Below are 11,883 nucleotides of genomic sequence, written 5' to 3'. Positions count from 1 at the left end.
AGACTTTCCGAAGTTAACGAAATACTTAATACGGCACAAAAGAAGATTTGTTCCCCTGACGAATGTATGGTTTAAAAAAGTTTGCCGAGCGAGGGAAGAGAAGGCCGTTCGGGCAAGATGATCCTTTAGAATAGGCAGTCTAGTGCTACATAACTCTATGCAAATTCTATCATGTTACACCAATCAATTCATTTCCACAATGTTTACTTCCATACATTATAAGATGACACGGACTCAGCCATAATCAACACGATATTCACTGCCTACATAGGCTGTCAGTATATCTTATTAATAGGACCAACACCCCTGAGAAGCCCACAACTCCTAATTAAACAAAATGAAAACTCACCAGTAACAAATCAACACCTTCGGAAACCTCAACCTCCCATCTCGGCCTCAATTTCATTTTGGATTTACTGTAGTCCATCGAATTGTGTCGCGTGATATGCATAATCTTCTGGTTACCCATCATCACACCCGTACCCGAGGGAGCTTGATGTGACACTTTTAACTCCACTTTTGAACCGGGGCCTGCATTGATTTCCGCATCAGCAGGACCGGAACTTGAACTGGTACTGACACTGGCATTTCGTGACGCAGACGCAGGAAATAATGCAGCCGGCACCGGCTCTTGCGGCGGCTCAAGTGCATCGAGCAGATCTCGTAGAGGATTAGGCCAGTTTCGACGGACAGAGTCGTAGGAAGGGAGAATGGAGGGAGAGTTGGTACGTTGTGTATTTCTCGGCGATGATGCTATTCGACTCCCAGAATGTGAATTGGGGAGTGGTGGATGTACTTTCTCGTCCCGCTGCACCGCCCCCGCATTCCCCTCACGAGCACGCCCATCCGGTTCTTCACCAACCCCAGAGACTGCACTATAAGGCGGCGGCTCGTCGGAACCAGACACGCCACCCACTTCCCCTCCCACCCCTCCTACAACCCCAGATCCCTCCCTAACTGCAAGCGCATTGTTAAACCGCACCTCAAGCTTAAACCCAACCCCAACCCCAACCCTTGCCCCAGGTCCATCGGCAGCCCATGGCACAGAAGCAACCAATAAATCCTGGTTCTGACCAGGAAGTCTAGATGCCCATTTCCGCGATAACCAAGCCCGTCGCAACACAAGGACCGGCACGCCCTCGGTATCGCAGATCATGTGACTTGTGTTCGGCCATGGTTTCCCGTACACGGTGTAGAGGAGGACGGTGCGGTCTGGGCTATCTGGGGCTTCGTGTGTGCGGATGCGGTGGACTGTGAAGGTAGGAGAGGAGGATTTGGTTTCCTTGGTGGATGCTATTGTTAAAGTTGTTGCGCTGTTGGTTAGGAGGTCTGCGGGTGGGGAGAGGAGGTGGTGGGGGTGGAGGGCAATTGGTGCTGCGGGGGATGTGAGGGGGTTGGATTTTGATTCCGAGGGCATTGGGATTTTGTGGCTTGGCGGATGTTATTTATGTAGAGATTGGTGGGTTACACTGTAGATTGTGTATATTTGATAGATCTTGGAAGAGTTGGAGAGAACATGATGATGTTGTGGAGTCGGGAGTGTCGGATAGGTGGGATGACAGCAATGAGGTCACCAACTAGGAGTGTGATATACAGTGGCTGTGCATTACCTTTTAATTTCGGTTTCAAGTCTTGTAATCCCCAAGTGACCTACGTAGTATACAAATGGTAAAATTGAAGCAACAGCAACTCTTAACGCGTCCAAGGTTTCCCAACGGACATAACGGATATAGCACATTTACTGATTTACCGAGGTATCCTTCGATCAGCTTAAATTACAGTAAATCTCTTGGCGATCTAGATCTTGAAAGTACGTAATTCTAGACTCCATGTATGGTATCGTATATCACATGGAGCCCCTCCTTGCTTATTGAGCCATACTATAGTTCTTTTCCAGCACTAGACTCACTGGTTACTAAACTGGGCTTACCACGCAAATGACATATCCCTCAAACCTATATATGATACTAAGCGGACAATCTCGTCCCCCGTGTTATTCATGCACAAGCTTTTCAAACCCATCGGGTATATCTTCCCCTTCAATCCAAGCCTTGGCAGTATCCGCAAAGAGCTTCGGATTTTGCCGATTCCACGGATGTCGCATCTCCGAATGGAAGTAAGCAATCGTCTCAGGATTGCCCTCGCGGCCAGTCTTCATTAACCGAAGGCCAACCTCCTTGCTATCGCCACTGGGTACTAGCCCCCCTTTTGCAGCAACCACAATCAAGGTCCTAGCAGCCCAAGGTGACGGCCATTGCAATTCAGGTGAAGGTGCCGCAATTTGCTGGCAAAGCTTGAGCGTGGTTGCACTTGTGTTATGAGGAATATCGGTACCGTTCATAGCCCATCGAATCACCGACCTCGGTATCAGGTTTTCGACATGCTGCATTACCCATACCGCACGGGGAATGTAAGGTGTGAAGACGGTGCGAGGAATTGACATGAATCCCGATACAAATACTGATTGCACCAGGTCGGGATAGGTACATGCGAGCTGGATGGCTACTCGAGCGCCTAGACTGTGTCCTATAACGTGTGCGTGCGAGTCAATCGCCTTGTCGCGAATAAGTTGTGCCAGCAAATCTGCGGCAGACTGAACTGAGAATTCTTGTTGGGACGATTGGCCGTGGCCCGGCAGGTCGGGGGCCAAAACGTGATATTTGGTTGAGAGATAAGGAACGACGAGGTCCCACCAACTGCCAGTCACCAGAGCGCCGTGGATGAGAATAATGGAAGCGGGCGCGCTGTCGTTCCAGCTTAAATAAGAGATTGGATATTCAGTCGCCATTTACAAAGTGCTGGGACGAAGCCTGTAAATTGGTAGAGGCTGTGGGTAACAAAGATGCCAGGCGTGGATAAGCCAAGTCCTATAACCTTGGGAGTTATATGACAAAACCTAGAGTAATTAATTCGAAAGAACCGTATTATGCAATACAGCTAGGATGTCATTAAATGATAGAAGAGTAAGATTATTCTAGACTAGCTCTCTAGGAGATACAATTAATGTAGTCAAAGGTACATCGATATATGGGGGCCGAAAAATCCCCCGATATGGATTAGCGCAGCTTAGGGCTCTAGGAGAATAGAGATAAACCTGATTTCGAATTTGACTGTACTATATAATTCAATATAGCAGTTTGAATCTCTTAGCATCTCTAGGCCTGTTTAGAATCCCATAACCATCCCAATTCTTCCGGTGGAACCATGGTCCATATGCTAATAATAGCCCTGAGAGGCGCAGTCTAGACTACGGGAAAATTCTGCTTTTTATACGGAATATTTCGAAAGTTCCGAAAATTTCCAGAAATCTATACAAGTAGTCAGTACATGCTAATACGTTAATGGCAAATGCTAGAGATCAATAAGGAATAAAGTTAGTGTGGGTTAGTGGCTAAGTGAGAAGCTTGTTTTTTTTTTTGATATAAGATGTCAGATGTCAGATGCCACCGGGGAAGTTCCTTGAAGGTGTCACATAAATTAACCAGCCTATCAGAGACCGGGTATATGTTCCTAATTGGGTCAGGCCAGGAACAAATCTTGTCATGCCGTGATTGATGTTATAACTTTAATGCATAAATTACATTACGTGGAGCCTTCAGATGAAACCGGATTCTCCTCATTTCAGACAAAAGGAACCCACTTCCCCCGATTTTCTTTTCTCCCTTCTCTTTATACCATGTCCGACCGTTTGTGGGGCCATCTGTTACTACCTAGGTAGACCGTTGCCACATAAGCCCTCTTTGCTATACGGGTCTGGTGAAAGAGGTCCTACTTTGATATATCCTATTTACCCCATATCCGAAAGGACTAAAGTCATTACACTTCCGCCCACTTCCGAAAAAATTGAAGTTTGCCGGGCCAGCCATGTCGGAGGCGCAGGAAAAGTTTCCGCCGATCCCTCGTCCTTCTGCGGAGATACCCGAGAGGGACCGAGCTGAAGACAAGGATCACAATACCGATACCAACACAGAAACCCTTCATACGGACGAGACCACCCTGAAGCCTAGTATCTCAACTTCTCAAAGATGGCGGACAGCAAGCCAGCGGGTTCGAAATCGGGCTGCCACGATAGCCGAGAAGCTCGGCCGACCCCACGAAAGAGAGGCTGATGGCTTGGATTCGCCGATGTTACCAGATTACTATGGAGCAACAGACGATATCCGGGGATTCGAGGCCCGCCAGGCAGCTGACGAAGAAGCCCGGCTCCCAGGAACAGACTATGATTCGCAAGCTCAGCTCTTGGTGGATCGAATGGGGTCACAGTTCAAGGGACGGCCTCCGCGCATCGAAGAGCCGCGTTCCGGTTCGACAACCCCAGGAACTCCAGATGGGACGGCAACACTTAGTGGTCCACCAGGAGGGCTCCTGTCACAATTGCTTCGTGTATACGCTAACAACCTCCACACTGCAAGCCGGATGAGTGTTGTCTCTACAACTTCAGAAACAGACCCGGACACAGAAAGCATCTCTCAATCCGGCACAGCAACACCGGGTGGAAAGAAGGAGAAATTGAAATGGTACAACGGCAGCCACCCCAGCAAACCAACCCACAGCTATACTTCCTCCCTCATCAATGCGTCCATGGATTTGGGTCGGGTCGGGGTCCCCGGAGCCACGGGTCCCCCACCCGTGAATCCCAAAGAACGAAAGAAGCAAAAGCGCGAAAGCAAGAAAAATATCAAGCTCACCATCCACATTGCCGCGATCCTTGCCCGCCAACAGTATATTATGCAGTTGTGTCGTGCTCTAATGAAATACGGCGCCCCAACCCACCGCCTCGAAGAGTACATGATGATGACTTCCAATGTACTGGACATCAAAGCCCAATTCATGTACATCCCAGGATGCATGTTCATGTCCTTCGACGACCCGCTAACCCGCACCGCCGAGGTAAAGATCATCCGCGTAGTGCAGGGTCTAGACCTCTCCCGTCTCGCAGAGACACACACCATCTACAAAAACGTCGTCCACGATGTCATCGGCGTTGAACAAGCAACCCATGACCTCGATGAGATCATGCAGCGCAAACCACGTTACAACCGGTGGCTTCTCATCTTCCTAACCGGCTGCGCCAGCGTCGCCGTCGGCCCATACGCCTTTAGCGCCCGCCCCGTCGACCTACCCATCATCTTCGTACTAGGCTGTCTAGTAGGCTTCATGCAGTACGTCATCGCGCCAAACTCCGCAACCTACTCAAACGTGCTAGAAGTCACCGCCGCGGTCCTCACCTCCTTCATCGCGCGCGCGTTCGGCAGCATCCAGCACAACGGCGAGCGCGTCTTCTGCTTCTCAGCCATGGCACAGTCCTCGATCGCAATGATCCTACCAGGCTTCGCCGTGCTGAGCAGTAGTCTAGAGCTACAATCACACCAGATGAACGCCGGCTCGATCCGTCTCGTCTTCACCATTATCTACTCGCTCTTCCTCGGGTACGGCGTTACCGTCGGCACGACAATCTACGGGCTGATGGACCGCAACGCCACGAAGGAGTCGACATGTTCGAATCTACCGGAGGTCTGGGGGAACGAATACATCCAGCATTTTCCCTTCGTTGCGCTGTTTTGTCTCTTCGCTGCGCTGATCAACCAGTCCAAGCCGAAACAGTTGCCGGTTACGATCTTCATGGGTGTTTGTGGCTATGTCACGAATTACTTTAGCACGAAGAAGCTCGGCTCGAATCAGGTCGCTAATACAGTGGGCGCGTTCACCATTGGCCTTCTGGCGAATTTGTATAGTCGGTTGTGGCATGGTCATGCGGCTGCTGCTATTATTCCGGGTATCTTTACCCTCGTTCCATCGGGTCTTGCGTCTAGTGGGTCGATTATTTCTGGATTGGAGTATGCTGATGCCGTTGCCTCGGGTAATGTCTCTAGTACTACTACTAGTGCGACCTCTAATAGCTCGCTGACCTCGCTGGGATATGGTATGATCCAGACGGCTATTGGTATTTCCGTTGGGCTGTTTATCTCCGCTTTGATTGTTTACCCTCATGGGAAGAAGAGGAGTGGGATCTTCAGTTTGTAGATTCGGACGTGTACATGTATCTTTTTGATCTAGCGATATATTCTGTCTGTTTATACTGTATCATTTGCATTAGCGTGTTCATCTTCGAAAGAGCGGAGAAAGCATTCTATTTTTACACCAACAGACATACTACATATTTCCACACATCGTTATATACACTACTAACACCAATTTCAGTACCCAAAATCACAAGGTCAAAATAGCTCCTAAGAAAGCAATCCAGGCCGGTAAATCCGCAACAATCATCCGAACCCGGTGAACCCCGACCCAACGCGCCATATCAACCGACGCGCCAACCCCACTCTCCCCTAAATCCTCCTTAACGCCAACATCATCCACAATCCTCTTAACTGGGCCGACGACAAACGGCACGAAAACAAGATGTCCGATCGCGCCCGCCAGCCCGATCCAGTAAAATGCTGTCGTCTGCAGCGGCTTGCGCGGGTAATAGCGATTCAAGAAGAGCGTGCCAGCGGCTGAGGTTATCGTGCTCAAGTTCAGGGCGAGCACTGTCCATACTGCGCGATTGAAGACATGGGAGTACCATTTTGGTAGGATTTTGTCGGAGGTGGGTTGGAGCGAGGGGAGGAGGAAGCCGGTGGTGGTTGTTAGTTCTAGGAGGGCGTGTGCGAGGGTTCCCGTGCTTGTTGCTAATGGGAGGGTTTGGAGGAGGAGGTGGGGGTTTAGAATTAGACCCGAGGCCATTTTGGTGATTTTTGGTAGGTGGTAGAATTTAGATAGTTGGGTAAGTAAGGGTATGAGGGTATTTAAAATATCGTAGAATATTAATACTATGAAGTTGGCCGGGGACTTTGGGGCTGAATTGGCCAATCTTCGGATTTGGTGGAGACGAGTTGTTCTACACTCTATCGATGCAAGTTCACTGGCGTTCTTTATAAAACATTGAAGCCTGTTCGTCATTCCTGTTTGTCTGCTGGTCACATAAATTCTTCTTTCACTGTCAAACGTTCTTTTAACATACTCGATCTGATCTCTCAACTATGTTGTATATTATATCCTCGGCACCATTGCTCCACTTTCCACCTTCATCAACCCCCAATATTCTGGTATCAACGCCAAACATGAAAACCACAGGCTGCCTATTTAACTTATCATTGTCGATCTTTCAACCATCTTCTTACTTTCTCTTGCACCTATCTTTCAGCAAGATCATGCACAGGAGGAAGGATGTCCCACAAGTCTCCAGGGTTGATTCTTGGACCAGGAGGGACCTTGATGTCTAATGCGAGAAGAAAGGAGATATCGCTGTTTCCCTCAACAGGTAAGGTGCACATACTAAGCGAGAAGCCTAAACAGAAGTCACACTTCTAACTATCCAAAATAGCGAATGGGAACGCGCAGGCCGGAGGTATTCGTTGGATAATTCCAAAGAGCAATACATATCCTGGGTTCAAACCTTGCCCTTAAGCGGTCAAAACTACACCTCGATCAATCGAATGGAAGCTCCAAGGAATACAATACACCACACCGACGACCCAGCCCCATGGGCTAGCCTTCGCGCAAGGTAGAGCCAGTTCCTCTTCGACTGGGAATTGTGGAGGCTGATACTCCATTCTGGTTCGATGGGTTTCGGAGGCCCTTGGTTTTCTTGGAGATTCTCTTATATTTCCTTTTTACTCTACCTTGACTGGGTCGTTGTGAGACGAGTTTGTTTCGGCGATGTTGTCGAATCCAGTGCTAGGTTGCCGACTGCCGTCGAAACAATCACGGATCAGATCCCAATACAGGGCAAACTCGACAGGCTCTTCACCATTATCATCAACCTCGCCAACAGTCGCACCAATATGGTTGTCGATGGGAAAACAAAAACTGCTGAGCTTAAAACAAAACCGAAAGCTCATGACAGTTACCAGCAATGCGCTCGGGGACCAAGAAGACAGACTGAAAAAGCGCGGCTCGCAGACCTCGTGCTGTTGAACACAATGCAGTGGGCACACAACTGGGAATTGGCCGTGTCTGAGACACACCCGATATCAAGGAAACTCGAACTCATTCGCCTTGGACCCCTAGACATGGTTTGAGTCGGATAATTCCAGAGAAACAAATATCCAGGATTAAACTTTAGCCTCAAACACCACCCGGTTAAAACGAGGTATTAATACAGGGATGAGGTACACCGCCGCCGGTACAATACCGAAGAACTAAACCCGTGTCAAGAACTACCTCCTAGCAAGCAGCAACTGCGCTGAATTGTGGAATAGGATATCAACACCTCGACCCGCTTCATCTTTACGATGGCTCGCTATCGCGGAATGCCATAAGAGAGAATGCAGTTAACGACTTTGACCTTGAGTTTGAAGATGCCCTTCAGGAAGTTCAACTTTCCGGTGCATTTCTGGCAGATAACACTGGCTACCGCAAAACAAACAGAGCTTGCTTGCGGCACTGCTTTTTCCCATATTCGCTGGATGCTGAATCCATATGCAAAAGCTCCTGGCCACCATTTTTGAGAGTGTCGAGCTTCCAACGTGTGGGCTTTTATACATGATTTAAGTGAGTTGATTCTCTTTCCTATTCACGTGGTCTGTATCTGTTGAGGAGTGTTGCTGAGAAAATATTTTGAAGAAGTGGAACATGGCCCTTGAACTGGGAGTTCTGCCACAACACCTCCCATTTGAATGTGTTCATATCGCAGCAGCAATGGAAATGGTCATTGGGAACATGGATGACGAGCTGCTGCTTATGTGCCGGAAGAATATCCAGAAAATCATAACGATGAAGAGCTTTACTCTCGAAAACACTCCAGGAAGAAGAAAGAGCCTGAGGAGAAACGCATCTGGCCCAGATACCTACCTGAGAGATCGGGGCTTACTGAAGGGGTTTGCTCAACAACTGACTCGGATTCTCTCCGGCTTCCCTACCTAGCAAAAGCAGAAATCTCTGAAATCGGCCACTGATGATTGAGTCACCATTCAGACGTGAGTCTTACCCAAGAGTCTTAGACATGAAGCTCAATTGGCATACTGATAAAACGCCCTTTCTAGTGTAAAATCGTCACAATGGTTGGGCACCCGATCTTCCTGCGTGAAGCAGTTGAAAGTGGTTTTCCTGTACTTCTTCTGGCCAATAACAGGACCAAATACTCGGAAATGCATGAGTTCACCTGCGTTGGCCCTCTACATCAATATCAATGGTTGATTTTCATGGCAAATGTCAAGGCCAGCATGCCCGCACGTTGATCCCCGATCATTACTGAGAATAACCTTCGATCCCGTGACATTAGACTGGAGGAGGTATATGTCGCCGATGAAACGGGCCTTCAGGGACGATTCGAATATTCCAAGCTTTGGAGGGTCTTCAGGGACGAAAATGTGGACATTCGGTTTGCTGACTTCAAGTCAGCTGGGAATGGCTATAGTAAGTTGCACAGACATTCCTCTGGTATCATACACTGACGTGATTGAGATATTGCAGGTGGGGGTATATATTACCCGCTTGCGAGGCGATCAACGATTAAGGAGGAAGGGTAAGAAGCGGAGAGAGTGATTTCAAAGCTTAATATCCGGCTTCGAACGCCTACCCCCCCCCTCTAGTCGGGGTAGTAATTAGGACCCCCAAACCCCTTCGAACTACGTCTAATTACAAAAGCAAGCTTCGTCAATTAAAGCATTGCTTCATATAAGATCAAGGAGCCCTCTAAGTCCTCTAAATTCCGCTATAAACTAGGTTTTAAAGGCATACTAGATCACTATACAATCCGCCGCCAACGAGAAGTAGAAGCAGAAGCGTGCTAGATCCCGGAGGCAGATACCCGCCGAAGAAGGCCTCTTAGTTCAAGAAGCTTCTCAATTGATTACTGAGCCGGTGGAAGCTGATGAAACACCTCCCTCCCCTCCCCGAAGAAGCCCTTCGCCGGCTTTGGAACCACGTGTACGGGCGCTAGCGAGGTGTAGTGGGTGTAGATCAATAGGGCATAAATTCAATAGATGCCCAGCTAGATAGATGATTTTAGTATATTTAATTTAATGGCGTTTTGGTTGAGATAAATGCATTTAATTTTCATACATGGAGGTGGGGTGGCGGCTCGTTTACAATGGCGACTCGTTTACCGGTTACGTTAAGTTCCTGGAAGGATTAACTATATAGCAAAGAGGGCTTAATCACGTGAACAAAGACACGTAATGGCAACAGCCTAGGCGGTAAACAAGCTGTAGCTCATCACGGCTCAAGACCGAAACCTTGGAACTTACGACACTTCGACCCTTTGTCGTCGAGCAGCAACGATAATTAATCAACCCCCCAGCAACCAGCATAATGGCAACTCCGATGGCATCTCCGATCCGCCTATCCCCACACGTTCAGTGTATCCAACAAAGCTCACCCTACACCAACATATATAGTAATGCGCCTGTCAGTCCGCTTCGCGCCCGAGAAAACACCCAACACTTACGGGATATGCTCCCCCATTCCCACCCAGAACAAAAACGCTGGGAAAATCCCGGCGGCTGGGGTGCACGTCACTTGAATGACATGGCGCCGTTCACGCTTTGGGACGAGCAAAGCCGCAAGTTCCGTCACCCTTCACGTCAGGACTGGACCTGGATCCGTAGCAAGTTCGGGGAGGGAACAGTGCACATCTCCGGGTGGCTTATTTGTGTAGAGACGGCCTCTCCACCCCAGCCAATACCACTGACCCTTGGAACGATGCCTATCATATTCGTGCGCCCCGGTGAGATGTTTAGGGAACCAATTCCCTCATCTGGATATTCGAATCATCGTGTTTCCGATCCCTGTCCCACTGTCCGGTGGCCCAAATTGACCAATCCGACTAAGCGTCAGACAGTGGCTGTGCTTACTGCTATCGCGCCACTTGCTTGTGTGAGAGCTGCTATTTTTCTCCCGGCTTGGATTATCTTCGAACTTGAGTTTGGAGATGGCCGGAGCTACGAAAAGCAATCACTTCCCGGGGTCGTGGCAGGCCGAACAGCACTCTACCACCATGGAGATGAACCGTTTTCTAACACCATGAGAAGCCTTACCCGCCCTCGCTTTATTGACCCATCCCAGGTATCGGCTGCTGGTGCTGCACCACAAGATGACTCAAACTACCTTCGGCGGTCGGTTCTTACACCAGGATGTAGAATCGAGAGTGGTTTGGGGCTACCAAGTGCCCCAGCCGAATTCACAAACGCTGCAACCACGTGTGGTATCAGAATCCGCAATCTCGCGGGCGAAGAAATGCTGACAGTCGCCAATCATGGTTTTCTCTCATCAAAGGAAGTATACCACCCATCTGTGAATGGAGGAGATCTTATCGGCGAGGTCGTCGATGCCCGACCTGAGCTTGACATCGCTCTCGTCAAGCTAACACCCGCTGCCTCATCTAGCTTCACTAATTCCTGCTACTTTCAAGCTGAACCACCTACTCGCCTCCTAGAGATGTCCCAAATGTCCCAAGGCTCATGGAGTGAAGTGGACGGCATGAGTTCAGGGCTCTTTAGCATGATGAATATTGGCACGCAAGCCATGAAACCGAAACGTCCAGTTGGCCATCCCGAACTCGAATTTGAAGAATGGGATACAAGATCGGTGGATTTCCTTTTTGGGAATGTTAATGCTAGGGCTATCTCTGATGGTGTGTGCGGCGCTCCAATCGTAGACGTTGAATCAGGTGGGGTATCTGGCTTTTTCCATCTGAGCGATGGGGTCTTTGCTTACAGTGCTGTCCTTGATGATCTGGTGGCCGAGGGATGGGGATTAGTGTGAATGTGGAGTTCTGAGCTATTATCGCCGGATGCTTTAGCATCTTCGGGAGACTTGCCGCTAGCTCGCTATTTTGATTACCTTTTACACACCTCTTACGAGTTTTATTCATGTATTATTAGCTGCCGGTGACCT

At 49.0% G+C, this 11,883-nt stretch overlaps 7 protein-coding genes across 7 annotated transcripts; 3 read left to right on the top strand and 4 right to left on the bottom strand.

Annotated features, from left to right (window-relative positions):
- Positions 1–203: 203 nt before the first annotated feature.
- On the bottom strand, positions 204–1,417 carry N7537_008136 (uncharacterized protein; the record flags this gene model as incomplete). Its single annotated transcript, XM_056899191.1, has 2 exons — positions 204–263; positions 350–1,417. 2 exons carry the CDS (start codon positions 1,415–1,417, stop codon positions 204–206), a joined length of 1,128 nt encoding a protein of 375 aa, XP_056751267.1.
- A 576-nt stretch (positions 1,418–1,993) lies between these two features.
- On the bottom strand, positions 1,994–2,788 carry N7537_008135 (uncharacterized protein; the record flags this gene model as incomplete). The annotated part of the gene is made up of 1 exon (XM_056899190.1): positions 1,994–2,788. One exon carries the CDS (start codon positions 2,786–2,788, stop codon positions 1,994–1,996), a length of 795 nt encoding a protein of 264 aa, XP_056751266.1.
- A 1,076-nt stretch (positions 2,789–3,864) lies between these two features.
- On the top strand, positions 3,865–6,024 carry N7537_008134 (threonine/serine exporter family protein; the record flags this gene model as incomplete). Its single annotated transcript, XM_056899189.1, has 1 exon — positions 3,865–6,024. One exon carries the CDS (start codon positions 3,865–3,867, stop codon positions 6,022–6,024), a length of 2,160 nt encoding a protein of 719 aa, XP_056751265.1.
- A 186-nt stretch (positions 6,025–6,210) lies between these two features.
- On the bottom strand, positions 6,211–6,729 carry N7537_008133 (uncharacterized protein; the record flags this gene model as incomplete). The annotated part of the gene is made up of 1 exon (XM_056899188.1): positions 6,211–6,729. One exon carries the CDS (start codon positions 6,727–6,729, stop codon positions 6,211–6,213), a length of 519 nt encoding a protein of 172 aa, XP_056751264.1.
- A 929-nt stretch (positions 6,730–7,658) lies between these two features.
- N7537_008132 (uncharacterized protein) lies at positions 7,659–7,886 on the bottom strand (the record flags this gene model as incomplete). The annotated part of the gene is made up of 1 exon (XM_056899187.1): positions 7,659–7,886. One exon carries the CDS (start codon positions 7,884–7,886, stop codon positions 7,659–7,661), a length of 228 nt encoding a protein of 75 aa, XP_056751263.1.
- A 733-nt stretch (positions 7,887–8,619) lies between these two features.
- Positions 8,620–8,910, top strand: N7537_008131 (uncharacterized protein; the record flags this gene model as incomplete). The annotated part of the gene is made up of 1 exon (XM_056899186.1): positions 8,620–8,910. The coding sequence occupies one exon, from the start codon at positions 8,620–8,622 to the stop codon at positions 8,908–8,910; it is 291 nt and encodes a 96-aa protein (XP_056751262.1).
- Positions 8,911–10,299: 1,389 nt separating this feature from the next.
- On the top strand, positions 10,300–11,751 carry N7537_008130 (uncharacterized protein; the record flags this gene model as incomplete). Its single annotated transcript, XM_056899185.1, has 1 exon — positions 10,300–11,751. One exon carries the CDS (start codon positions 10,300–10,302, stop codon positions 11,749–11,751), a length of 1,452 nt encoding a protein of 483 aa, XP_056751261.1.
- Positions 11,752–11,883: the final 132 nt, after the last annotated feature.

The sequence above is a fragment of the Penicillium hordei genome (genome assembly GCF_028827395.1).
Source record: "Penicillium hordei strain IBT 12815 chromosome Unknown utg000004l_segment0_segment0, whole genome shotgun sequence".
Classification (NCBI taxonomy): Eukaryota; Fungi; Ascomycota; class Eurotiomycetes; order Eurotiales; family Aspergillaceae; genus Penicillium; species Penicillium hordei.
This window is presented reverse-complemented; position numbering and strand designations above follow the sequence as displayed.